The sequence below is a fragment of the Sesamum indicum genome, linkage group LG2, assembly GCF_026168435.1.
Source record: "Sesamum indicum cultivar Baizhima isolate 11 linkage group LG2, ASM2616843v1, whole genome shotgun sequence".
NCBI classification, from domain to species: domain Eukaryota; kingdom Viridiplantae; phylum Streptophyta; class Magnoliopsida; order Lamiales; family Pedaliaceae; genus Sesamum; species Sesamum indicum.
Genome location: NC_142658.1, coordinates 5,196,067 through 5,222,447, shown reverse-complemented (window position 1 = coordinate 5,222,447; position 26,381 = coordinate 5,196,067). Strand labels below are relative to the sequence as shown.

The following is a 26,381-nucleotide window of genomic DNA, read 5'->3' as shown; positions in this document are numbered from 1 at the left end:
ATGTGATATTTCTGCAAGTTCGTTAATTTTGTCATTATCATTCTAAGGTCAAGACTGGGTATGGCTGGCTGGTTCTGAAAATTGGAAGATGCTACTAAGATATAGATTCCAACAAAAGCCAATCCATGTAAAACCCTCATATACGAGACCAGGGACTGCAGAACTGGAGGCCTAGTCTGAGAAGATAGATTGGCACCAGTCAGATTCATGCTTTCCAACCTATTTTGCATTTACATTTTAACTGATAAATTACATAATTATCAAGTGCAGCCTCCTTTTGCCATTGACAGTGGAGCACTTTTCCAATTATGCTACAAGACCTAATTTTTACTGTACAAGAAGTTGCTGTTTAAAGAACTCCATAAACTATACCGTGGAAACCTCATCCGACACTCACTAGCCCTCGTGAACTTGTGACATTTCACATTTTTGCAGTTCAGATGGCATAATATGCAGTAAATTCAAAACTGAAACTCTGTAGCTGGATATTAACATTGGGCTAGAAAACCCCACATTCTTCACCAATATACGAAAGTATCATCTTCTGTGCGATGCATGGCTTGATCCTTTTGCCCTGTGCCAAGCTTGTATTGCGCTCTAAGCATTGACAAAGATGTTGCACTTTCACACACTTTCATTTGACATCCTATTGGACCAGGTTATCTCAATTTCAAGCGTCCTGGATGAGCTATCTTTGTTGGCACCCTGGCTAAGGCCGAAAACACCACTGTACACTCCTTCATTCACGACTTTGTCAATTTTAATTGTTACTCTTCCAAGACTAGTCTGAGAAAAAGGGACAACTAATCAGAAAGATTCGTTCACTCAACTACATTTCAAATTGATTATCAAACACAGAAATATTGTCTAAGATTTGTTATCATCACAGGGATTGGCTATACCATGATTAAGAAATGGGGGTTATAATTAAATGGAGGTGAAAGTCAAGCTACCTTTCCAAAAGTACTTCTGCTTCTGCACGATATGTGCAACTTTTGCCCCTTAGGTGGTACATCAAAGGCCCATGTGAACGCTTCTTTCCATTCTGGCGATGTGTTATGGCTCACAACCTGACAAAATATAGAACAAAGATAATCAAGATTTAACAGACAGACAGTGTCTCCAAGCATGGCTAATAGATCTTATCATGATTTCCTAAATAAAATAAAAAGCCAACTAATACAGAAAATTGTCTCCGTAGATGCAACATACCCAGTTATTCTATCATCTTTTAGACTATGATATAACAGGTCAGCTGAGTATGTCTCAATTATGTAGGGCTAGAAAGCAAGTACCAAGCAACCCAATGACATCCCACACAAACATAACAATCTCGAGAGGGAATGACATTTGGAAGTCAACTAATTCAATACCTTAGTCTGCCTAGCAGGGCCGCTGCCGATAGTTAATCGGCAATACGCATGTGTGCCTCCCAGAACATGCTTCAAGTTGTTTGCTCGCTTGATGGTGACTGTTAAACAACCAGGTAAACAATTCAATAAGTTTTCTACTCTTTCATGAAAACTTGGAGGGCATGTCTTCATTAGCATTTGCAAAACCGGAATGGCTTCAGCTGCAACCATAGCTTGGGATTTTGACAAGTCCAGCGGCATGGTCGACCAGGATTGTTTCAGCAAGCATAAGGTAGTCAATATAGAATCCTGAGCAGCTTCGCTCCCAGACTTCAGTGCTGTGACCAAATGTGGAATACACAGCGTTGCTGCTTCAGACATATGGAGCTTATGAAAATTGGAAAAAATAACATGTATTGTCCTCAACACCTCTTCATTGACAGTTGCTGTGGACCATAATTCCCTCTCTAGAGCCGCTGCATGGTGGAAAAATATGATGAGAAACCCCTCTGTCTGAATTCATCCCTCTCTATGAGTAAAACGAAGGAGTACATAAAAAGGAGAAATGTCCAAATAAACAAGCAAGAATATGCCAACAGAAGCAGCAAACCAAGTACGATACACCATTATTTGAATATATAACGCCTGCATTCAGGAATAAATGGATTCGATCTACAATTTTAGAATTAGAAAATTGCTATTTCGAGAGGAAGAGTTCCAGTGCTATTTTAGTGATAATGAACAATAGAAGATGGTTCCTTGAGCTGTTTTCTTGAAGCCATTTTTTGGCCACTATGTATTCTTCTTAGAATAACATGTAAGATCCTCATATATTGGAAAGCCCGATCAATCTAGCCATTGCAAAGTTTAACCCCCATTAGACAAACAAAAGTAAAAGTGAGAATTATCAAGAAAAAGCACCTGTCAGTGATCGGATTAGCTCATTTGATACATATTCTTGAAGGGTGTGATTTGAAAATAAAAATTTGATGAGCAGTGCTGCCTGTGCCGCAACGTCTGAATTCTGTGACAGCACCTGTTCTTGAATCACCAAGATGCCACCCGATTCAGCAACAGCTCTCCTATTGGTTCTGCTGCGCATGACAAGGTTTTGTAATGCACAAATTGCCACCATTTTCATTTCCTCTGTCGGCTGATCTTCGAGCAGGCTCACTAGTGCTCGGCATGCAAAAACAGAATCAGTAGCTCTGGCAAGCCCTTCATGTTGGGAGAGGTCACCAAGAGCAAGAGCTGCGAGAAGTCTACCAATTTGTGATTTTGTTTGTGGGTCTAGCAAATATTGAGAGAGAGGTGCAATTGCATATTTAGAAGCCTTCATTCCCCGCACTCTTGCATTATTGAATAAAGCTTCAAGTAGTCTACCTGAAGCTTCTTCACATTGGTGAGACCTTAGTAAATCTAACAAAGCATCAATAGCACCAGCTTCAACCATCAGTTCGGCACTTGAAGCCTCAGTTTTTTCTTGAACCGTGAGAGCATTTAGTGCAACCTTAACGGTGCTCTCCACAGTTGAGTGCAGCATTTTTACAAGTGCCACAGCAGGAACATTCAGATAGTATTCAGCATCCGATCTCAGAAGATTTGAGAGAACTAAGGCAGCAGATTCCCATAAAGCCTCAGGAGGTAAAGGGTCATCTTGAATAATGACCTTGGAGAGCTCAAAAATACCGCCGGCATCACAAACTGCCTTCGGCAAACTTAAGGAGATGTTTTCCAAGGCCTTTATTGCAGTTTGCTGTAAATTCAATATGCCAATACCTGCAAGCTGAACAAGAGGAACAACTGCACTTTTCGTTGTTATATCTTGCTTAAAATGTTCTTGTTCAAGCAGGTGAGACAACAACTCTGTACCAAGCTGTTGGATAGCTTGTAGTGGGGATTCCAGAAATGAGATAAGTGGTTCAATGACTTGGCTAGGAGTAAGTTTCAAAGTTGAAAGACTTTGGGGTTTCTCCAGAATGTTGACAAGTGCTTGCAGGGCACTATGCTGTCCCCACAATCCAAAATCTGTCTTAAGCAGTACCATAAACAGAGGTTCTACAATTTTTGCTGCAGCAGAACTTTTTGAAATGGCACTACTGTTTGTCAGGATGCGGAAGAGTTCTGCAATCATGGCACACAATGAAGTGGGAGCAGTGGGGAGTAACTCAAGACAATTATCTATAATTCCAGCATTGACCATATCCAACTTGCGCGGAGTTCTGTCTTTTCCCAATTTAATGAGTGCACAGATGCTTGCTTCAATAAGCCTATGATTTGATCCAGAAACCAGTCCAACAAGCATACCAACAACGTCATGATCTGATGGAATCTCCACTTGCTTTTCATCATCCAATAATCTCTCAAAAGCACAAACACCAGATTCAATTGCAGTCTCTTTATCAGATTGCATCAGCAATATTAGGGGTTCTATGCATTCAGAGACAATTGGCAATTCTCTGACTCTTGGATTATCAAAAAGCACGCAGCACAACTCTGCAGCATCACTCTTCATTTCCCATGTGGAAGCAGACGAGAGGATTTTACAGATGCTATGAAGAGGATTCCCTTCCACTTCAGCCAGCATAGCTGCCCTTGAGTTACAATCTGAAGTCAACTTAACTAGTGCACTTAAAGCAGCCTGTTGCTCACATTCCGACGTAGTATCAAGCATATCAGCCAAAGGCTGAATTGCTTGAATTGATGATTCAGAATCTCTGACATTATCAGCATCAAAGAGTTCATTTAATGCTCTAGCAGCACTTAATCTTGCACTTCTTGACCCCAAGTGAAGAACAGCAATGAGTTGATCCATGCAACTCGCTGCTGCTTCATATTGAAGAAGATCTGGATTGCTAAACAATATTCTTAGTAATTCAGATATGGTTGCCTCATTTAGATCTTGAGGGCTTAATGATAGATATTTACTCAGAGCATCCAGAGCTCCAGCTTCAGCCATGAGTAGTTTATTGGCATCATTCCCGTCAGCAATCTGAGTCAAAAGGCGAACAGCAAAAGGGGGGGCTCCTGGTCTATCTGGCAGAGGTCTCAGCAAATCAACAAGCAAAGGAATAGTCTTCCGAGCAACAGAACCCACTCTGACATCATCAATTAGGAATAGACTTTCCAGGACTACCTGGTCAGGATTCCTTATCAGAGAAAATTCTTCAGATAGGGCTATCAGATTTAGCATATTTGATTCCAAGTGTCCAATCAGGGTTGTCAACCCAGCTACTGCACCTGAGTTTGCTATAGCAAGATTTATTCCCTTGTTTCCATAGCAAACAAGACTTGCCATTGCCTGAGCAGCAAAATATCTGTCAATCATTTCATCAGACTTCAAGAGAATGGCAAGCGAGGGAACAAAATGTATGGCCATGGGAGCGGAGACAACATTAGCATCCTGGAAAAGTACAGCGGCAAGGACAGCGCTGATCCATACGCCCTCTGTGTCCCCAAACTCTGCCTGAAAAGAGGTGTCCACTTTCAGGAACCAAATTGGTTCTTAAATATGCTAAAGGATAAAGAAAATTACAGTAATGCAAATTCATGAATTTTGCCCCGCCTTTACACAGCTTTCTGCACCCATGCTTCATACTTTCTCAATAACTACATGAGAACTTGGATATACAAACTGATAGAAATTCCTTGTCAACAATATAAATAAAAGTAAAAATTTGTGGGCGCATATTGACCAGAAAGAAACAAGAAATTAGAAAAGAAACTATGACAATAGAATACCCAGCAGAAGCAATAGTTACCTACCGCTTCCTTGTTAGCATATTCTGCGAGCTTTTCAGATAGGGCTTCCAGTCCCCCAGCTTCCATCACGGTGATTTTGTGTTTTGAATGAGATGAAGAAATAATAGATAGCAACCATAAGGCAACAGTACCTCCTAATACAGTTGCAGGGTCAGGCACATGAATATCATCTCCATCTTGAAAAGCTGATCTATCTGTAAAACCTCTTGGAGTTGTAATTTCAAATTCAAGAGAAGAACTTTGCTTGATCATATCTACTAATGCATAAATAAGAGGCTTCATGTACCCCGATGCCTCAAGTGCACCCACTGATTGAATTTTATGTTCCTTAGCAGCACAAATTAGCAGAGCTATTCCCCCAACTCTCACTTCCAGGCTGCTAACTTTTGTTATTCTACTAGCCAATGCACCAATTGCTCGTGAATTTGAGATCAATAGGTTACCTAGAACAACTGGTTGATCCCGAGAAAGTCTAGACAAAATTTCTATCACTTTGTCTTGCACTGATATAGGTCCCTCACACAGGCACCGCACCAGAGGCTCTAGGCTTGATGGAACTTCAGATAGGGCAGACCAAGGTAAATAAGGTGAGTTTCTTCCCTGCTTTGTCCGAGCCAACAGCGAAACAACATCTAAAGCATCAGCAGCATCATTGTAATCCATATCAATTGCATTCAAGGAATCAACGACCGCAAGAACAGCAAATCGACACTGTGCCCTCCCGATAAGTACATCACCTACTGGAAAATGCTTCAATAGTTGGTAAAGAGCACAGGCAGCACTCTTCTTGCCTTCTAATGATCCTTCTCCTAATACTCTTGTTATTGCGGAAACAACATCCTCAGCCAGAGCTTCTGCAGCCACTTGACGATTTGACAACAAATTAGCTAATGCAGCCATTGCGCTTTCTGCAGAATCCATGGATGCTGTTTTTGCTAACTTGATTAAAGGCTGGACATCGCCTTCCGCAATGTAAGACATCTTAGATGGAATCTTAGTCTTAGTTGGACGAGATAAAGCACTCAATGCTCGAGCTGACTGAGTTACAATGCCCTGAGTTTTGCTAGTTAAAAGTTTTATACATGGATTAATAACTTCATCTGTTGCGAGACTATCACATATATCTTGTCGATTACTGAATAAATCAGCCAACACCGATGCTGCATACTCTTGTGTCTTCTCATCTGATGAATTGAGAACCTGGACAAGTGACCTCAGACCTGTATTGGCAGTAGTACCCTTATGCACAAGTTCACTATGTGATGCCGTGGAAAGTACATGGCCCAAAACTTTTATGATATGAGCCTTGGAGCTTGGAGAATCTGCAAAGAGCAAAGCTAACAACTGATTAATGGTGGCTGAATCAGCAGTCCTAGTAAGTTTTATCAGAGCCTTAGCAGAGGCTTCTTGCTCATTTGGTACACCAATTTTTAGGAGCCATAGAAGGGCTGGGATGGCCCCAGAACTTTCAACACAAGCTCGAATATCTTCACTATGGCAGCCCAATTTCCACAAAACACAAGCTGCACCTTCTCTTGCCCTCTGGGATCCAACTTCTATTAACTGGACAAGTGGTGGAATTCCACCAGCTGCAGTTATCGCCCACTTGCTGTCATCCACTTCTTCAGTGAGTATTGCAAGCATCTCAACTGCATACTCTTGGTGTTGTTCGCTGGATAACCCCAGAGACGAAATCAGCATTTGGATTCCTTCTCTCTTTCCCAAGGCCTCCCATACGCTTACTGTGTCAGTGCATAAGTGAATCAGAGCCAAAATCAAGTACTCTTGTGCATCACCTGTAGCCATTGTTATGAGGCCAATAAGCACCTTTTTAGCTTCCGATTGACTGATAGCAACTGATAGATTGGGATTGCTATATAGGCTGGCCATGGCCTCAAGGAGACGCTCCTGTACAAGCTTATTATCTCTAGGTTTTAAGAGTATAATCAAAATACTTTCAATTTTTGTTGATTCAAATGGTTCTTCATCATCACTCTGCTTGAAGACCATTAAAGCATAAGCAAGTGCTCCGATTATATCAGCCACTGGAGCAGCCAACCTTGGTGACTGAGAAAGCTCTCCAAGATACAGCAATAGTGCAGACATTCCACCACATATATTTGCTAAAGCTTGTGTTGAATGCTGCTGAAGAGCCTGCCCCCACTCTCCTTGCATACCTTCTTTGGAAGGAGCAACAATGGCTCCAATAAGCACCGGCATGCCCTGGGCATCAACAATGGCTTGCTTAGCTTCGGTCGATTTTAAGGAAAGAGCTTCTAATGCTTCAGCAGCACTGGCTCTGACAGAGGCATCCTTATGTTGACCTAAAAGCCCAAGCAAAGTTTTGATTGCCCCAGCACCAATTATCTTTGGTATGCTATCTGCGAAACCCAACATCAGGCATGCCAGGAGAGAGGCAGCATTGGATTGAGCAGTAGGATTGCCAGAGGAGAGAAGACCAACAATGATATCCACTCCACCAGCATCAAGAGTTGTTCGCCAATACCCATCTTTATCTCCACAAAGATTTCTTAATGCTCCTGTAACAAATCCTTCTACCACTTTGTCCTGCTTTTTGTTTCTACTTAGCTGCTCCCATAAGGTTGGCACCACGCCTTCTGTAATGAATATTTTCATGCCTACATGATCTGAAAGTACACCAGATGACACTACATATAATGCCTCTGCCGCAACCTTCCTAGCTTCAGTTGCATCAGATTTCAAAAGTGAGAGTAACGGCGGGATGCATCCACCTAAAAGTACCTTTATCCTCAAATCCTCATCTTTACATAGGACGCTTAATGTTGCAGCAACATTTATTTTTGCCAGTAGAGTGCCATTCCTAAGAATGGATACAAACAATGGCATTGCTTGGCCATGTGAACCAATAAGACCTCGTGCTTCCTTTCTTGCTTTAGCTATGCCTAGCAAACGAGCTGTCGTAAGCTCTCTTTCCTGTGGCGAAGACACATTAGAATGTAGCTGCTCGATCAATTGAGCAACCCTTGACAACATGCTCTCCTTTTCATCCATTTCTGTAGTTCCATTTGATTCCCTGAAGATAGATAATTGATTTAATTCAGAAAACATATTTTATATTTAAAAGCAGGGGTTTTACAAAAAAGAATGCAATTGGACTATATACCAAGAGTCATGACTATAAACTTTGAGCAATGCTCATGAGGAAAAAACCAATACATGACAATCCACTTAACCAACCATTGCTGTGCCAGCAATAGTAGGATTTAATTAGTGAAGTATCTTTTCTCCTTTTCTTATAAAATGGGAAGTTTGTCAGTACATAAGCCATAGACTGTAGCACTTGTCTAGAAAAACACTACATCATTTTCAGTGACATTAGCAAGTGAATGAACTTACTTATCTTTTCGAGATAGAGATGAAGCTTTTGGATCCCTTGATCCAGCAGGATATAACTTTGACATTTGCAAAAAGAAACCACCTTTCGACAAAGTCCTCACCCTCCTGCAGTTTACAACTAATTAAAACTCTCCATTAGATACCTGCGCCCATAATCCTGAAATAAAACTGAAAAGATCCCACTCGACCACAATTATATCCCCGTTCTAACTCATAATCCGACAACCCACACAAAATACATAATTCTGATAGATGGATTCTAAAGGGTTTGTGGCAAAATTATCTTAGACCCATTTCAAATCCAGTCAAACTGCTTTAACCTATGAGGATCCATTACTATAAATCTCAAAATATATATCCTTATGTAGAAACATCGAAATACCCAGCCAAAAACAAAATGCAAAAAAGAAAAAGGAAACCGCACTATCCTCAATTACCTGACCCCCAGAAATTGGTAGAATGCTGCTAGATTTAGCCCCTCCGAAGTTCTCCAAGATTCACCTTTTTCACTCCCAAAAGTTTCCCAAGTTTCTTCTCTTGCATATACGTCACCTACATTATATACAACCGTGTTGTACGACAATTCAGGCCAATTTTACAATAAAGGAGAAGCTGAATAGCCTGCACAGAGAACAGATACAATTTCGGTTCAACCACAGATCACCATTTTCAGGCAGAGACATGTATGCATATGCGAACTTATATGAACAGGGGACATTGCTGTGCAATATTATATGCATATGTATGTATAGGCATGCAAATAATCTACATTACCATTAAAAAACGTGAAATTTTGAATTAATTATAGGATCATATTTGATAAGCGGATTAATCAAAACAATGGCAGGGAGATCGGATCAGGTGAATATTATTTTATACAAACGCCCTCAGACCCCCTCAAAAAACCAAAAATAAAAACCAACAAATTAACCTAATTTAATCATCAGTTAAAGGTAAAGATAAATGAGCAGAATTAACCTCGAGATGTTAACTTTTTTGGAAAGAAGAGTCGTCAATGGAGGTAGAAAGAGGCGGAGAGAGATAGAGAGAGAGAGAGAGAGAGAGAGAGAGAGATGGAGACAGACAGCGAGAGAGAGAGGAGAGACTGTTCCCTTTTTCATTTCCTTTGTTTTCCTCTCATTGTCCTTTTCGAGTTCTTTTCTCTCACATCTACACACTATTATTATTATTTCATATTATTTTGTGATCAACAATCAAAGCTCCTCCAACCTAAGATTTTCATTTTTTTTTATTTTATCGGTGTTATAAATAATTAAGTTTTTTCTTAGTTATTTTCATAAAATTTCGATAAAATATATATATTCTATTCACAAGCTGAATCATATAATATAAAAAAATATACTAAATAATATCATAACGTCTTCTTGATTATTAATATCCAACTTACCGAATTACAAAAATTATAAATAAAAAAGATTACTTTGCTATAGCGTTATTTTTCGTTCACCAAATTAAGGATGTAGTGATGCTACATACAATATTATATATTACGTTGCAAAAAAAAAAATATTGATTTTTACTTATTTAAACGACAAAACTATAATTATTAAATATTTTAGGAATAATAACATATATATTTTCTAACATGTGATCTATTTACACAAATAAAAAACTCATATTTTACACATACGTCTATTAGAAATGTGAACATCAGATACACAAATTATTCTATTCTTTTGAAAAATTACACATACACTATCACAAAATATTAATATTATTATACAAATTATTTTATTTTTTGACCAATTATAAATTAGGAAGTGAAATTATAGAACTCTTTTTTAAGCGAAAATTTAAATTTTGGATGAATTAAAAATAATATAAAAAGAAGTGGAAAATTGAGAGAATAATAATTTGTAAATGAAGGGTGTCAGAGTTGAACGGCGAATGGTTCACATGAGACAGTGGGAAGGAAAAGCTGGAATTGGCCGTTAATTTTAGCAGGCATTGAGGAGAATTGGGGACCGTGTGTTGTCCGGTTGCGCTGTGGATTACTACTATGCCCTCCGATTTTTGCTAGTGCCACTCCCGGCTGTATCGCTGGAGACACGTGACGTGTTGTCTTGTTCCCTACAAATGGACAAAAAATGTCCTGGAGTTAGAACTGTGTGGGTGTGTGTATGTATGTATGGGCTTTTCCTACGATGTCATAAATCCTATCTTTGTTGCATTTTGGTTAATAATAATTTTTATTTAATATAAATAGTAAAATTTGAGATTTTACCATTAAAATATAATAATTTGATGGCCCGAATAAATGTAAGTGTTTATTTGGTTATATATTTTTGGATATTGATTTTTCTTGAAAAGTAGATGGGTCAAAATTCACTGATTTGACCTTTTTTTCTCTATTTTTTTATAAGGATTATAATTTTGTCGAATTTAGATTACATTGTTAGATGTCGTTTTTTTTGTTTCATTAACAAGATATTTTTATTTTCTTGACACGTTATAGCTTAAATAGTTATTAATTCCAAAGATATATTATTGTCCTTGTGAAAAGATGTCTTTAATTATTTTCTTTTTGGAGAAAAGGCAAACTTTACGTGTAGAGATAATGCCAACTTTTTGCTATTATCATGACAATCAATCATAAATGTTTAATGAGAAAAAGGAAAGAAAAAAAAATCCCAAATGGGCCTGATGGAAATGGAGCCCAACATTGAGATAGGCCCATGGGCTTAATGGGAACTTCTGGAAGACCTCCTATTCTTTTGTGCCCAAAACTATTCCTTAAATTCCTCTCTTGTATGATCTTGAAATTGTTTACTTATGTTAGGGATGCAATTGTATACTGTTATTTATCACATAGAAATTTCAGATTTACGACGTACAAATAAAATATATGATTTGTAAGATAAGGATATATTTCTGTTTAATTTCATAATTATTACACGGGGTCCACTTGAAGTAAAAAGTAGTGAAATAAGTGTTAAGGAAAAAAATGTGTAAATAAGAACGCCATTCTTTATTTTTTTTGTGTACAAGGAAGAGATTGACATTGAAGTAAAATTCCAAATATGAAATTAAAAGTGTTATTCTCAGCTAAAGATGTATCATGAAAGTTAAAATGATAGTATGAAGGTACAAGGTCAAAACATGCCTTCTCCTACTGAGGTTGCTCTCTATTTATAGGCTAGCATCAGTCTGAATTTGGTGGAGCATGATCTTGAAGTGGTTGGATAAGGTTGAATCCCTTAGAATTTAATGGAATGTCATCTCTTGCGGTTGGGGACTTCATCCCGGATTTGAGGAGACGTCTTCCCCTTGACGAAGTTCAAGCTTTTAGAATTTAAAGGGTTACTTCCGAATGGGGGTACCACATGACCCTGAGGATGCGACTAGTCCTGATTCGATTCTGTGTGGTGTGCCTTCAGAAGTTTTACTTATATGCTACTTAGGTCACTCATGGATGCCATGTGAGATGTGATTTGACTTTGATTGGGGGATTCCAAGTCCCTAAATTTTCTTGTGGGCTTGTGGGGCTTTCTTGAATTTGGGTCTCCTTGGATTTGGTTCAGTTCGGCTTCTCTGGACTAATTGATTTCCTAGAGAGCCTCTTGTCAGACTTCCTAAGACTCTTCCAGACTATACCTCCTGGAAGCATTCAGTTCCTTTACTCGAGCTAGGCCTTATGAGGGCACTTTGAGCTTTGCATTTTTTTGAGCTCTTGCGACTTTTTTCTTCCTTTTAAACTGATTGGGTCTATTCGAACATATTTTTAAGGACATCAACATCCATAACCAAATTTTCAAAAAAACAAGAACTCTGCATATATATGCAACAGGGCTTCAACTTACTATTTGCCATCAATTTTTAAAGAGAAAAAGTATACAAAAATATATGTTCTCACTATGAGACGTATACAGGTACTAAAATCTCAGAGTGAGATGTTTAGGGCGAATAATCCAAAAACTGCGACCCAATCTTTGGACCACACGCATGATCCATGTTTGAAACGGGCTCCTCACTAAAAAATTCGAGGAAGATAGTACTCTCTTTTCGTTATGTGATTTGAGAGTAACCCCATTTCTACCCCAAGAACCACCCACCAAGTGATGAAAATGGATCAAAATCTGAATCAGTAGAATTTGATTTATTTTATTATTGACTTTTAAAAGTGATTATAGTATGTCAAAATTTCAATAAATAGTCGACCCATTTTACTATTGACTTGCATGTAAAATATATAATAATAGTGGGAATAAATTATAAAAAAACAAACATACTATTACCTTTTTTAGTGATTTAACCTTAAACAAAATGGATTTGCATAACACAAAATTCCATTTCTATTAACACTTTTGCAAAATTAAGAGCAAAATCCATTGACATTACTAACACTTAAAGACCACCCCCAAATTACCATTCTAATACAAATTACTAACACTAATCACTAGAGTACACTGACCCTGCGGTCGCACGTGCACACTCATAGACTCCACATAGTCTCCTGTGCCACGTGCGACAAACCCAATGGGTCCCACTTCAAAATGGCTTGGTGATATATGTGAACACGTCGTTCATCGGATCCATTTGATAATTCCCCTCAAACTGCGAGCTCATCAGCGTGCAGGCGCCGTTACCGGCGTCCATGTAGCTGAACGGGAATTCGATGGCGGACTTCTCCCACTCCGCCAGCTTCGGCGCGCTCTCCACCTCCGGAGACAGCACATGCTCGGAGCAGCTTGAGTCCGTGTGCAGCCGCGGGATGGAATCCGATGGGTCGAAGTAGACGAAGTCCTCGTACGCCAAGGGCGGAGCCTCCGGGACTGACGTCAGGCCGACGGGCTTAATATCCTCCTCTGACGTCACTGCGCTCGCCATATTCCGGCTGCTGACGTTCTCCTGCTGCCTCTCGATTGTACCTTTTTTGTTGTATATGCGGCACAGCACCCAATCATCCAGCTGTACAGATGACACCACGGCCGTCAGATTAACAGCAATAATATCAAATTGGACCATTGAGATATGCCTGTCTATAACTCTACAGTTACCAATCATTTTCTTTCAATGTCCTTTTACAAGATAAGAAGGAATCAATTTTCCCATTTTTTTTTTATTATTATTATTAATCAAATCATTATTTTTTAATTATCCCCCAAAAGGAATAATTTATCCTTCATTTTTTAAAATAAATAATATTAAGTTTAGGAAAACTGTTGGTCGAATTCAGAACCAAATTTCCGTTCATTTCCATTCTTCAAATTCAAATGGTCCAGCTCAAATCTTGGATCCGGGCCGGGTACCCACCCTAAGGCTGTTGTTTTTCTTGCGGGCGGAGCGATCCACATCAGCAAGGCGGTATTCGTGCATGATCCAATTAGTCTTCTCGCCTCTCGGGGCCTTGCCGGAGTAAAACACCAAAGCCTTCTTTATACCAACCGGTTTCGGGTGCCCGATGGGCTTGTCCGCCCCGGTTGCCTTCCAATACCCACTCCCGGCCGCCCGATTCGGTCTCGACCCGTTAGGGTACTTCCGGTCCCTGGGCGAAAAGAAGTACCATTCCTTCTCGCCATACAAAGCCAAACCTGAAAGCAATTATCAATCACAAATTCTGATTACTCCGCCAGCAATTAGCTTAATTATTCCGAACAAATTTAACCAAAAAACGTTTTTCGTTAATTCTACCTGGCAGGTCCCAAGGATCGTACTTGTAGAGGTCGACTTCTGCGATAATCGGGACGCCAATGGACTGAGAAGCGCATTTCCGGCACAAATAATGCATGACGAGTTCTTCGTCGGTGGGGTGGAATCGGAATCCGGGAGGCAACTGCAAATCGACGGCGGCCATTCGCGGCGGAGGAGAATGATTTCGGGTGAGAGAATTGGTTGTGGGGCGGGGCTAAAGGAAAGTAAGAGGAAAGGGGTTTTGTGAAACTTAGAACGCAAGGGAGGGAGGTGAATATATAGGGGGGAGGGAGGGGGACACGTGGCGGGGAGGGGCGGCGGGTTCTAGAATACACGTGGGTGATAAGGTTGAAGGTGACACGTGGCGGGAGGAAAAGTAGGGGGAGTGTGATTCTGTCACTGCTTACGTCATGGATTTTGGACAGACTCGGACGTGGAAATGGTTTGTGAAGGGGTCAATGACACGTAGGACGGTCATGGGAACGGTGGTATTTGGACAATGGACAGTGCAGTACAGAAGCGGGTGGGTCCGATTAGATATGAGTTAAAACATTAAACTCCACCTATTATTAACACTTAACTATTCTAATGAATAGTTACTAAAATCGAATAGAAGCTATATCAATCATTCCCAATCAACCCTAAAATTATAAGAATTCAATATTTTCAAGAAGGATATTTTATTATTTTTTAGAATTATAACAATTAGATTATAATACAACCTAAGCTCGTCTATTTTGAATGATGGGATTAAGTATAAAATGAAATAAAATTGTCGCACTATGTACCTTGCTTATTTGTATATATCAAATTTAATGTAAAATTATTTTGTGTAGGTGATGATTGTTTGTAATATGAGGCGCATAGGCATCCTGCGATAATGTATCTTTGCAGGGTAAGTGGGATTCATATAATGCATTTATCAAGGCATGTAATGGACTCAATTTATTTCTACTTGACTCTATATGACTTATATTTGATTGTAAGTTTAAATTCATACTGTATTTGGCGTTTCCTGCACTGAATATATATATCATTGTTAAATATATTTTTATTTTTAAAATTTGATATGTGTACTCAATACTAAATGTAATATTTATAGGACAATGCATCAAGCAGATATTTTGTTGAGATAATAATTTTCATGTTTTTAAGGGTTTTTTTCATATCAAAATTTTGATTTGACGCCAATTTGGAATGAGTCAAATTAAATCAAAATATCTCAACAACACATTATTTGAGCAATGAGATTGAGGTCTCGCAATTAAAATTAATTCAATGAATTTGGGTATTTAATATATTTTAACTGTGTGTTCTTGTTCTTTTTATCTTTTCTAATATATTCATTAATATCAATGGGGAAACATGCAATTTACCCCCTGTAATATGATAAATGAGCAAAAAAAATTTCATGTGAAAAATAAAATAGCAAATTAACCCCTGTATTTTGCAAAATAACCAAATTACCTCTATCTAAACCATTGATACGGGGTAAATTTGCTTCTTCTTTTTTTTAAATACAAAAAAATAATTTATTATTTTTTTATTATATTTACTCATATCACATATCACTGCGAATAAATGAAGTTTTGAATTAGAATTAGTGTAGTGAATCGAATCTTATAAAAAAAACAAACAAGTAAATATGCAATACTAAATTACCGACATAGAGGAAAGAAAAAGCAAGAGAGTCCTTCACTTTTTTCCCCAAATCATGCATAATGTTTGGTTTTAATTTTGCTTCATCTTCGAGATGAGTCAAAACATGGACAATATTTGCCTTGATTTGTTTTAAAAGTTTTGGTGGTGTTTTGAGATGTTTTGAAACAGTTTCTCATTTGTTTTTGTCAAAATAAGTCTACATTAATTATAAACCCTACAACTAAAAAATTTATATATATACTCATACATATATATAAATATATATAAAAAGACATGATTTGACAATAAACAGTAGTTTTTGTCTCCTATTAAACAACATTAAACATACCATACTTATTTTATATTATCTCCAAAAATAAATCCAAACATTCACACTATCTCTAACACATATTTATTTATCTTTGTTTTTTTCTCTCTATCTCTGCAAAACACATAAAAATAAGTTAAAAATGAAACCAAACATAACGATGAATTTTACAAACTGACAACCCCCCCCTCCATACCCCAATTCCTGGGCGGCTCCACTCCTACTTTCCACTTCAACCCCCCAACTAAATAAAAATAAAAATAAAAATAAAATAAGCAACTAAAAACTTATGGGTACAATATTAAATATTAAATGATTCACTTCCTAATAATTTACAGGCTCCAATCAATGTTCGATTTTTACTATTGTGGGAGTATTAATTTATTTTAATAATAAAATTTTATTTTATTATAATAATAGTTATTATTTATAAATGAATTATACGTATTTAATATTGATAATTAATGTGTATATTAATTATTGGATGGTTGAAGTTTATGAAATAAAATCGATTCAGTAAAAAAAATAATAATCTATGAACTTCATAAGAAAAAAATTAAATAAAATTGCCTGTTATTTGAGAAGACATGAATTTTGTAGGTGCCGCAAATGTTTTGGGATTAATTAGTATGACAAATTGTGAGGTTTTTATCATTGGAATATTCGATTGCCTGTCCTCCTTCACTAAAACTCAACTTGCAGCCGTCTCCATTTTCTCTCTCTCTCTTTTTCAGGGAAATCGATTAAAATTATATCATAAATTTCGATAATTATACTATTCTCTTTTGAGGTTTATTATAATTATATGGTTTCAAATATTCCATTTCATATATTTAACGTTTGTTTTCATCCAATAAATAGATTAATCAATTAGTTAAAATTCATCTAATTTGCTGATATTAATAAAAAATTGAATAAAAATTTATATATATATATATATTTTCGGTTAACTTATTACTGACTTATTGAAGGTCTAACAAATATTTTCTAATCAAACTACCCTTATGCATCTCCACACGCGCTATTGTGTGTGATGAGGTACGTCTTCACTTTTACAAAGGTAACTTTGATAGAAAAAATTTGTTTGATCCACAACAAATCAGTAGTAAGTCAATCGAGATAAATATGAATTATGTTTAAATATTATCAAGACAATTTAATCGAATTAAAGCAACCAAGTTGGACAAATTCTTGATGAAAATAAGGTTTTTGCTTCTTATACTATATATGTAAATATAACAATTGTAATTTGAGAGTGTACATAAGTTTGCGTTTATTTTTTAATTTCATGGAAATATATTTTTTATTAAAAAAAAAAAGAATAGTGTGAATTATGAATAATTGGGGGAAAAACAATAAAGGTAGAAATGGTGGAGGTGGTCGCGCGTGCATGCAGTAGGTGAAGGACCGCATCATCATCACCAATCACCAATCATCATGCACAAATCATTTTTATATGTTCCAACTCACATGTTTTTGCAGCAAAACAACCACCAAAACATTTTAATTTAAGATAAAATTCTATCATTTTATATAGCCATTTTTTGGCTTATGTAAAAATAATTGTACCCATAATTATAATGACATCTCGATAAATTTATCAGTATAGTAATTCAATCAATATATAAATACGTTAAAAAATAATATAATATTATTTATATAAAGTGAGACAAATATATACCTATATATATTTTTTATAAATTTTAAATTCATAATTTTGAATTTGTTCATAAAACATCACGAATGGGCGCTACAATTGTGATGCATGGTAAGAAAATTCACCATCTAAACTATTGGATTCGCTTTAAATGAATCAAACTTGTCAAGAAAATAATAGTCCAACTTTTAAAATAACAAGATTTGAATGAGAAAAACACCAATATGAACAACAGAGTCATTTGGTTAGTATAGCTACCATTGTCAAGATTTGATATAATTATAATACTTTTTTAAATAAAGAATAATTATATTATCCTGCACGATGAGTAATATTTTGTGCAGATCATCACAAAAATTGGATCAAAATCTAATAAAAGCCAATAAAATGGACTGATTGTTGAACAAACATTAAAATGACAGACGTATTTGTAATTTCTCAAACAATGATAAGATGTTATGTAAATTATGACATATGTCAGAAGGGGTGGATGTAATTTACCCAAATGAAAGTTTTTAGCTAAAAAATATATGTGTAGTTAATATATGTAATAATCAAATTATTAATCATTATGGGGCAGAATATCTGTTGTGAAAATTTGGATCTTGATCTGCCTCACAATCCCATGATATCATGTGCCCACAAAATCTTAACAATAAACTGTACCACAAATCTGTTTTTTCCTGCAACTTGTACAAGAAAAAAGATTGATCCAAGATCCTAATTCATATTTTTATTTTTATTTTCTGATTTTAATTCAGAATATTTTGATTGGGAATTAATGTGGATAGACCCGAATCATATATTGATGTGCTGCTGATTCGTGTTAATATGATATGTCACCATCATAACTCATAATCGATGCCAAAATTATTAGGGTCCAATTTTTGATATCATAACATTAAATGGACTATGAGATATTCAAAGATAGTATTTTATTTCAATTCCCACGTTTTAAGTTCAAAAGAAAAAAAGTAGTGTTATTTATATTTAAATTATGCTTGAAAATATTGAATTACATTTTTTTCAAACAAATAAATAATTGTTTTATTATTACTTTAATACATATAATTAGCTATATGTAGTACTTAAACAATTTTCAATCAACACAATAATATTATTATCAAAATTAAACAACTTTTGCATACACATTCTTTTTTCTTCTTTATACAAATAAAATTACATCAATATCAAGAAACTGACAAATTCAATAAACTCTCATACGTACCTACGCATATTAAGCGAGATAAATACTTATTACAACAAATTTATACTAAACGACATAAATATCTATATATTTAATAAGACTTGAATTTATAATTTTCAACTTATTAATAAATACTCAGTTACACATGATTGATATTTTTTTCCAACCAAACTTAAAAAAGGAGGAGAAAAAAGTGGACCAATGTTTTGTCACTACTCACAGACACAAATTCACATGTTTCTCCAATTCCAAAAGCAGCAGCCGCAACTTTTCAACCCACACTAAAACAAACCATCGAAATTACAAAGAGTGTGTAATGATTCAATTAATGGTAACCATTAATTATGTAACTAATAATAAAAAAACATTGATTAGGTGTAGAAACAAGTATCAAAGTAGGAAGGGTTCTCAAACATCATTATATATCATCCCACTAATTAATACTTTTATGATCATCAAGCTTTGTAATTTTCACGTTTTGGGTTTGCATCATGTTTTAGTTCAACCCCCTATTCACACGCTATTATTTACAGAATTGTCATAGAATTGATATATTTTTTTTATAATTTATAAAATGATAAACTACATTGACACCTCCCGAGATTAAGATAAAAAACACAAATACCGTTTCTTTTTTTTTTTTTTTTTGGCAAAATTACAAATACACTTCTTAATATTATAGTTATATTTACACCTACACACCTCTTTAAAGACAAAACCTACACAAACACCCTCTAAACAATATTAAATTAACACCCGTCAAAGAGTATAACTGTAATTTACAAAAAAGATAAAAGTATTTGTGTATTTTGTCTAAATTCAAAGTGTATCAATCTAATTTACCCAATATTAAATCCTAAGTTTTGAATGTTGAGGCACCAATCAAAGTTCAAATTTCAGATCAACAAAAGGCTTGATTATAGTATACAATTGTTGGAAAGGACAAAAAAATTGTCTAACATTTGAGGCAAGAAATTTGACCAGATACCATGTTCTAAATTCCAAGCAGTGATGTAAGTTGTTGTATAGTTATCTTTAAAACCTGCAACATATTTTTATAGGGAGAAATGAATGTGGCAAATCAAAGTATATCTTTTTAAGTGATTGGAGGCAATAACATCATCATCCCAACCCCAACCACTCAAAAGTAATATATAAATTAAGCTCAAATTACAAATATACACTTTGTATTTCCATCACAAGACAAAAGTAGGATTTTTCAACTCTCTCTCTCTCTCTCACAAACAGACACACAAAACACACTCGGGCGTGCAAGTTGATAATCTGTCAATTGTCAAACAATTTGCACGAATTTTGTTGGTTGTAGTTGGAATAATGGTATCTGTAGGTGAAACCAATTCCTCTAGTCATTAATAAGATAGAGAAATTGAATTGAAAAAAAAAGACAATTACCAAGAAAAGGGATGGGCGCCGAAAGTTGAAGTAATTGATGGAAATTTCTGATTCACCATATGACCTAATATTAGTTGATCAGTGGTGGATGATCACTCATCTCACTCTCACACTAAAATCTTCATATTCTCTACCAACTCTACTTCTGGTGCCACATGGTTTCTATAACACTTTTTTCAAGCCACTTTAGAATGCAGCAAAAGGTTATGACTTTGACTTGATGAGTGAAACAAGACAATGTGATTCTGAAACAAATGAATATACTCTACTCAGAACATAAGTTCAATCTTAGCAGACATTAAAGTACTTAATCTACAATGAAAACTTAGAATTCCACACTAACATACTGAAAAAATCTCACATTTTGCTTCTGCTCAAGTAAAAATGGGTTGAAAAAACAACTGGGGCTCAAAGTATGCTTCTCCCACCACTTTTGCACACATCTTGCATCCACTAGTTAAAAAAGATTTAAGATAACTTAGCATCATAACAATGTACTTCGGCTGAGGACTTATTCCATCAACCTTGACTGCTACGCCATACTTTGAAAAGTAGCTATATGGTTTTTTGAGTAAAATCAAAGCTATGCACTCTCATTGCATTGTTAGAATTTACAGCCTGCTATGATGAATCCCAGCTTCTATGCCTAATCCTTTTGAACTCCTGGTTACTCGAATATGTGGGTGAACTGGGTACCCTGATCACCAAAATTATTCAAAATCTTTCTCCTATGCAGATGAATGGAACCCCCAGATAACTTCATTAATGGTCGATGACTACGAGGCCTTAAAGATCTTCTCAGATGCTCGTTTTTGTAATCCCTCCTTTTACTAACTTGTGATCTCCTATGTTCAAGATCTGTAGTGTGTTGGGTTTCAGACTTGTCCCCTAATTCACAGTTTTCATCACTAGTGGCAGCAAACTCTTTGAGGTCTCTCTTTCTCCTCCTGCGTTTTCTCCTGACCGTTCGAAGCTTGAAACATAAGTAGGTGCAGAAAAAGTCTAATGCTGAGAAGAAACTAGCAAAACAAGCCCATACGAATCGACAAAGAGTGCAACAGACACATTGGCAGATTCCCAAATTGCATAACAGGTAGAAGAATAAGAGAACTGCATTTTTCTTGTCAGAAGCAAACAGATGAGTAAAGACATCATGAGAAATTACAGAATCTTTTTGGTGAAAAGTTCAACCGTATAATTAAAAAATTTTAAACAGGTTGTTCACTAACCAAAATAAGACAAGGTTGCCACCATGCCCAACTTGAGCAAATGCGCGACACAGAAGTTCTCGATGTAACAGAGGATATCCCATGTTGAACCACATACCGAGCTGCATGAAGAAACAGATGAAATTGAAGTTTTAGCAACATAAAAACATAATGTAGATATATATATATATATATATATATATATGGAGAAGAGGACACCAATTTCTGTCATAAAAACGAATCTAGACTAAGAATTCACAGCGTCTCTACATATCACCACTACAACCTACTGATGATTGCATCAATAATGTGGAGGTTAGTTCCAGAAAGGACAAAGGAAGCAAGTAAAAATTGAGCATTCTGTAACTAATACTAAGAAGCAAGAACATTTACTTGCAAGATTTTCCAGAGAGGAAATCAAGAGGATGGCCGAGATTGTTGCCAACAACTTGAGCAAATCCAGAGAAAAACGAGCCAACCGCATTCCCCATTGATGAAAGCAAAAATAACTGCTGATAATGGTTCGCCTGGTCGCCGCTGCATCGGTAGGACCCACCTGATCCAACTGGACGGCGTTTCAAAGTCTCAGGTTAGGAATCGGCGTTTCCTCGGTGAAACGGTCGGTGGATTTGGAGGGATCGTGGCGGAGAGATTTGGAATGAACCGGGATAATTACAGGTTTGGTCCTCGTATATTACCACTAATATATTTTCAATCCCTAAACATATTAAAATGTTATTTTAGTCCTTCAACTTTTAAAATATTAACATATTTGATTCTTAGGCCTATTAATGATCATTACACCATTAAAAAAAAACATATACTCTAACTATTTTTTCATTATGTTTATAATTAGGTCTAACATGCTTTTAAAAATAAAATTAAAATAATTAGACCATATATGAAGGACAAAATAATCATAACTAGGCCTAATAACCAAAATATTTAATATTTTAAAAATTAAAGAATCAAAATAAAATTTAAAAAATAATAATGAATTAAAGCAATATATAAAGACCAAAACTGCAATTATTCCAAATGAATCGGAATATATTTTAAGTTAAATTGTTTTAGGCCCATCAACCGATCAGCCCAAGCCCATAAAAAGATCCTGGTAATCTATATATTCAGGCCCATTCTTCACTTATTTTGACCTTGAAATTAATAACACCAAAATAAGATATACATACAAATTAAGATACATTACTTGATACAAATGTATGGAAAATTCTTCAATTATTTTAAAACATTAAAATGCCATCAAACCTTATAATAATGTCGAGTTCAACTTTTGAAAAGAAAACTTTGTTATTTCAATTTGTACGCAACTGAAATTTAAAATATACAACCCCGCAAATAAGTACTTGTTTAAAACTATATGGATGAAAAATTATTGTAATAGAAATGATTCTATAAATACAATTGGAACAATATTAAGTATTATTTCAATTAAATCCAACCCAGACCATTTTTATACTTGACCTGACCTGATTCAATCAGATGAAGATCCATACACAATCAACCTATTTGGCCTCTATCTCGCTAATTGTGTGAATTAAGCTTTCCAAGAGTAGAATAGGAAAAAGTTGGAAAGTTGAAAGCAGAAAGCATCAAATTACTAGCAGACAACTAGATAGTATCAGCTTAAAAGCGCACTGTCCCATTTTCAAGCATTTAGAGAGAATACAGTGATGATAAATGCAACATCTGATTTTTGAAATCTGAATAAACATTAATGTCATACAACAGCATTCTATCACCAAAACATCCCCTGATGGAAATATAGGAAAATCCTCCCGCATTCGTGCACAAAAATCAATCCATCCTTCCCTTTAGGATTCTTTCTGTAACTTCAGTTGGTGTGCTGCAAAATCATGAAAGATTCACGCAAACAATCAAATTTAATTGAAATGAAATAGAAAGGCTGTATTAGTGAATTTGCACTCTATTTAACAAACGAGATGTTGGCCAAAGGAAAAGGTGAGTGATCAGCAAACCACTTACACAAGGTAAACATGCCCTCCCCAGCCACTCAAACAATCACGGTCTACGGAAGATAGCAGAGCTTGTGAGATGGTTTCGAACAACTCCTCAGCTTCCTGGATATTGGGGACCAAAAAGCAGGTAACTAATCAGAAGCCAGTGGCATGGCAGCTGATTTTCAAATAAAATAAATGGAGACTTGTATGTGTTCTGTGTAAAGAGAGGCATAAAGGGGCAAAGACTAAGAGATAGGAAAAAACATCTGTTCAACTTGGAGATCTTTAACAGCCTCAGAAGAAATCACCATATACCATAAACGAAGATGCATATATCATGATATTGTAGATGAAAATTTCGATTCTATGACAAAGAGCTGCCTCTAAGAAACAAAAGTGGAAAAGTGCAAGTAATTGGCCATTCAAACATGAGGAGGAACTTATCCTCAATCACTTGTATTCACTTTATGCTTCAATTTTTAAAAGTATGGAGATACTATAGTGGCCTACTGAAGTATATTATATATATGAAAAACAACTATCTATAGTTTAAGTCTCACTCAAGCAAATATAAGCAATATCAAGTAAAGGTACAAACCATGTCAGGCTTGAACATTGATTCACAGGCACCATAGAGTGACTCTGAGGCCGTTCCAGCAACAACAAAATCTTTGGCAAGTTCCCTGCATTTGTTGACCAGAAAAGACACAAGGATTCTAACTTTTGGAGATGATATATGTTGGCTTTAAGAATAGCGGTATGGTATTACAGATGAATACAGAATACATAGTCCCACTAGCAGTAATTGTGCAAAAAAAATGAAAGACAGGACTAGAAATCACAACCTTATAGAAAAAAAAAAAAAGGTGATGTGGAATTTCTTCAAGTGCTGTAGAGTTTACCAGATCCGGAAAAGAATTAGTCTAATAATTTCTTTTTCATGTATGCTAAACCTAAACAACAGAAAAAGAGCATGCAAGAGAGAGGGTCGAAGTAGAAACTAATCACAAACATCATCTAGAGACCCATTGAAACCACAATCACAACATTTTTTTCTTTTTTTTTTCTCTCTTGCAGATTGAGAGAAATTTCATTGAAATGTCAAAAGTGGAAAAATAAAAGAATTAACAACGTGAGGAGTATGACGTACTTAGCCCCAATGGAATCCATAGTGCATATGAAGGGTTTGTCTTCATCGCCCAATCCAGCAATAACAGGTTGGCAAAAGTATGGACCAAACCTAAACCACAGAAAAAACAACAATACATCATATTCTACCTAATTGTAGCTTGTAATTTACATTCCAAGCATTACATATTCTTCCACGCAAAATGAAAGGGAACAGTTCATACACATTCATAAAGAATAAAGGGCAGACCGAATAAGAAAATCACAAAATTGGTAAAAGCCTTGACGATAGAAAATAATTTTAGCTCATATATACATTTTCTCTAAACCATGACTTATTTCAACATAAGTGAGAACAATGATGGTTACAATCACATGTAAGTCTAGGCTTACAAGAAGTGCCATGTGGAATGGTTTAAACCAACCTTTTCTCATAGAGAAGAGCAGACACAAGGCTAGCAAATGTTTCTGGCTTCATATCCCTCTCTTCTCGTAGCTGATATAACTTGTGGCGGAAAACAAGCCTCTGATACCTTCAGTTGGATTCAATCGACAGATAAATTCTATGAGCGAGCATAAGATCTAAGCAAAACTTGAATAATCTTGTATACACATCATTAGAGAGCCAAGGCTTTCACTATAAAATGAGAATCTACAGAACATTTACCATACACGCAGCATCAAAAATCAAATTATGCCATAGCGATCAAAAGGTTCTTTGACTCTTTGTTTTGTGTGATAATTTTAGAATATCAAACACCAGAGGTGACAGTCCAAATTGTTCACGCTTCAAATTTTGCACATTTAAAGTCACATGCATATATCTCGGTCTTGAAGCTTCAAATTTTTCACAAGTCTGTACGCCGTGCTGAATACACACATTTCACTCCTAAACAGAGACAGACTGAGCAAGGACTGGATCTTGATATCACCCCCGTTCACATATGTTTAATCTCCAAGTTTACATATATAGTAAATAAAATTGAATATTTTGCCCACCTCCAATTTCCTACACTTGACTCCCATACGCACCAAAATATGTATTTCGCCCCAAGGTTAAAAAGTTCTAAACTCCAACCCGCCTCTAAACAAAATAATTAGTACTAAGAGAGGAGTTTCAACTTAGTATAGGAAATTTACAGCGTTTGTGCATCGGTAGCGAGGCCAGCGAGACCGATGAAGAGTTTATCGTGGATTTTATAAATCTTCTGAAAGTCAGTCGCGATAGTCTGCAGCTGCACACCAAGGCGCCGGTCGCTGGCGATGGCGAAGCAATTCTTTCCCACCATTGCCACCAGAGCACTTCCATTATACTCAAAGATCTGCAATTTTGTTCTCAATTAAATTCAACCAAGTCACGAAAAGAAGGAAGGCGTTAGGGTTTAACAATAGAGATGCACAAACAGGAACTGCGCACCAATACATACTTACCGACATCTCTAGACGTAGAGGTTTAGATGCGGAAAACAATCAGAGTCGAAGCTTTCCTTGGCTTAGTGTTTGAGAGAGAGAGAGAGAGAGAGAGAGAGAATGGGTGCTTTTCTGGTATGGTATGGTGGCTTGGGGGAGGGGACAAGTAAAGGACCCAAACAGTTGGGCTGAGTATGGCCCATTAAGAAACCATTCTTCTGAAAAAGGGAAACCCCAATAAGAATCACAAACAACTCTTTGAAAAT

The 26,381-nt window shown here is 36.1% G+C and overlaps 4 protein-coding genes across 8 annotated transcripts; all 4 read right to left on the bottom strand.

Annotated features, from left to right (window-relative positions):
• Positions 1-177: 177 nt before the first annotated feature.
• LOC105155261 (CELLULOSE SYNTHASE INTERACTIVE 3) lies at positions 178-9,650 on the bottom strand. Of its 5 annotated transcripts, none has more exons than XM_011071134.3 (8): positions 9,471-9,650; positions 8,930-9,113; positions 8,493-8,610; positions 5,118-8,169; positions 2,274-4,818; positions 1,374-1,828; positions 954-1,070; positions 178-786 (listed from the first exon to the last, which is right to left on the bottom strand). In XM_011071134.3, exons 3-8 carry the CDS (start codon positions 8,555-8,557, stop codon positions 625-627), a joined length of 6,396 nt encoding a protein of 2,131 aa, XP_011069436.1. In that variant the 5' UTR covers positions 8,558-8,610; positions 8,930-9,113; positions 9,471-9,650; the 3' UTR covers positions 178-624. The 5 variants fall into 5 exon arrangements, with proteins under 5 accessions (XP_011069436.1, XP_011069442.1, XP_011069454.1 ...); XM_011071140.3 differs by having other exon boundaries at positions 8,493-8,597; XM_011071152.3 differs by having other exon boundaries at positions 8,930-9,044.
• A 3,131-nt stretch (positions 9,651-12,781) lies between these two features.
• On the bottom strand, positions 12,782-14,403 carry LOC105155242 (NAC domain-containing protein 2). The gene is made up of 3 exons (XM_011071117.3): positions 14,145-14,403; positions 13,767-14,044; positions 12,782-13,421 (listed from the first exon to the last, which is right to left on the bottom strand). Exons 1-3 carry the CDS (start codon positions 14,305-14,307, stop codon positions 13,002-13,004), a joined length of 861 nt encoding a protein of 286 aa, XP_011069419.1. The 5' UTR covers positions 14,308-14,403; the 3' UTR covers positions 12,782-13,001.
• A 6,230-nt stretch (positions 14,404-20,633) lies between these two features.
• On the bottom strand, positions 20,634-22,333 carry LOC105155229 (uncharacterized). Its single transcript, XM_088877380.1, is given in 4 exon segments — positions 20,634-21,087; positions 21,090-21,500; positions 21,620-21,720; positions 21,992-22,333. Coding segments are annotated over 4 exon segments (696 nt in total). The 5' UTR covers positions 22,090-22,333; the 3' UTR covers positions 20,634-21,001.
• Positions 22,334-23,232: 899 nt separating this feature from the next.
• LOC105155218 (proteasome subunit beta type-3-A) lies at positions 23,233-26,299 on the bottom strand. The gene is made up of 7 exons (XM_011071092.3): positions 26,137-26,299; positions 25,846-26,027; positions 25,131-25,238; positions 24,728-24,817; positions 24,176-24,260; positions 23,603-23,697; positions 23,233-23,462 (listed from the first exon to the last, which is right to left on the bottom strand). Exons 1-7 carry the CDS (start codon positions 26,140-26,142, stop codon positions 23,414-23,416), a joined length of 615 nt encoding a protein of 204 aa, XP_011069394.1. The 5' UTR covers positions 26,143-26,299; the 3' UTR covers positions 23,233-23,413.
• Between the last annotated feature and the right edge of the window lie 82 nt (positions 26,300-26,381).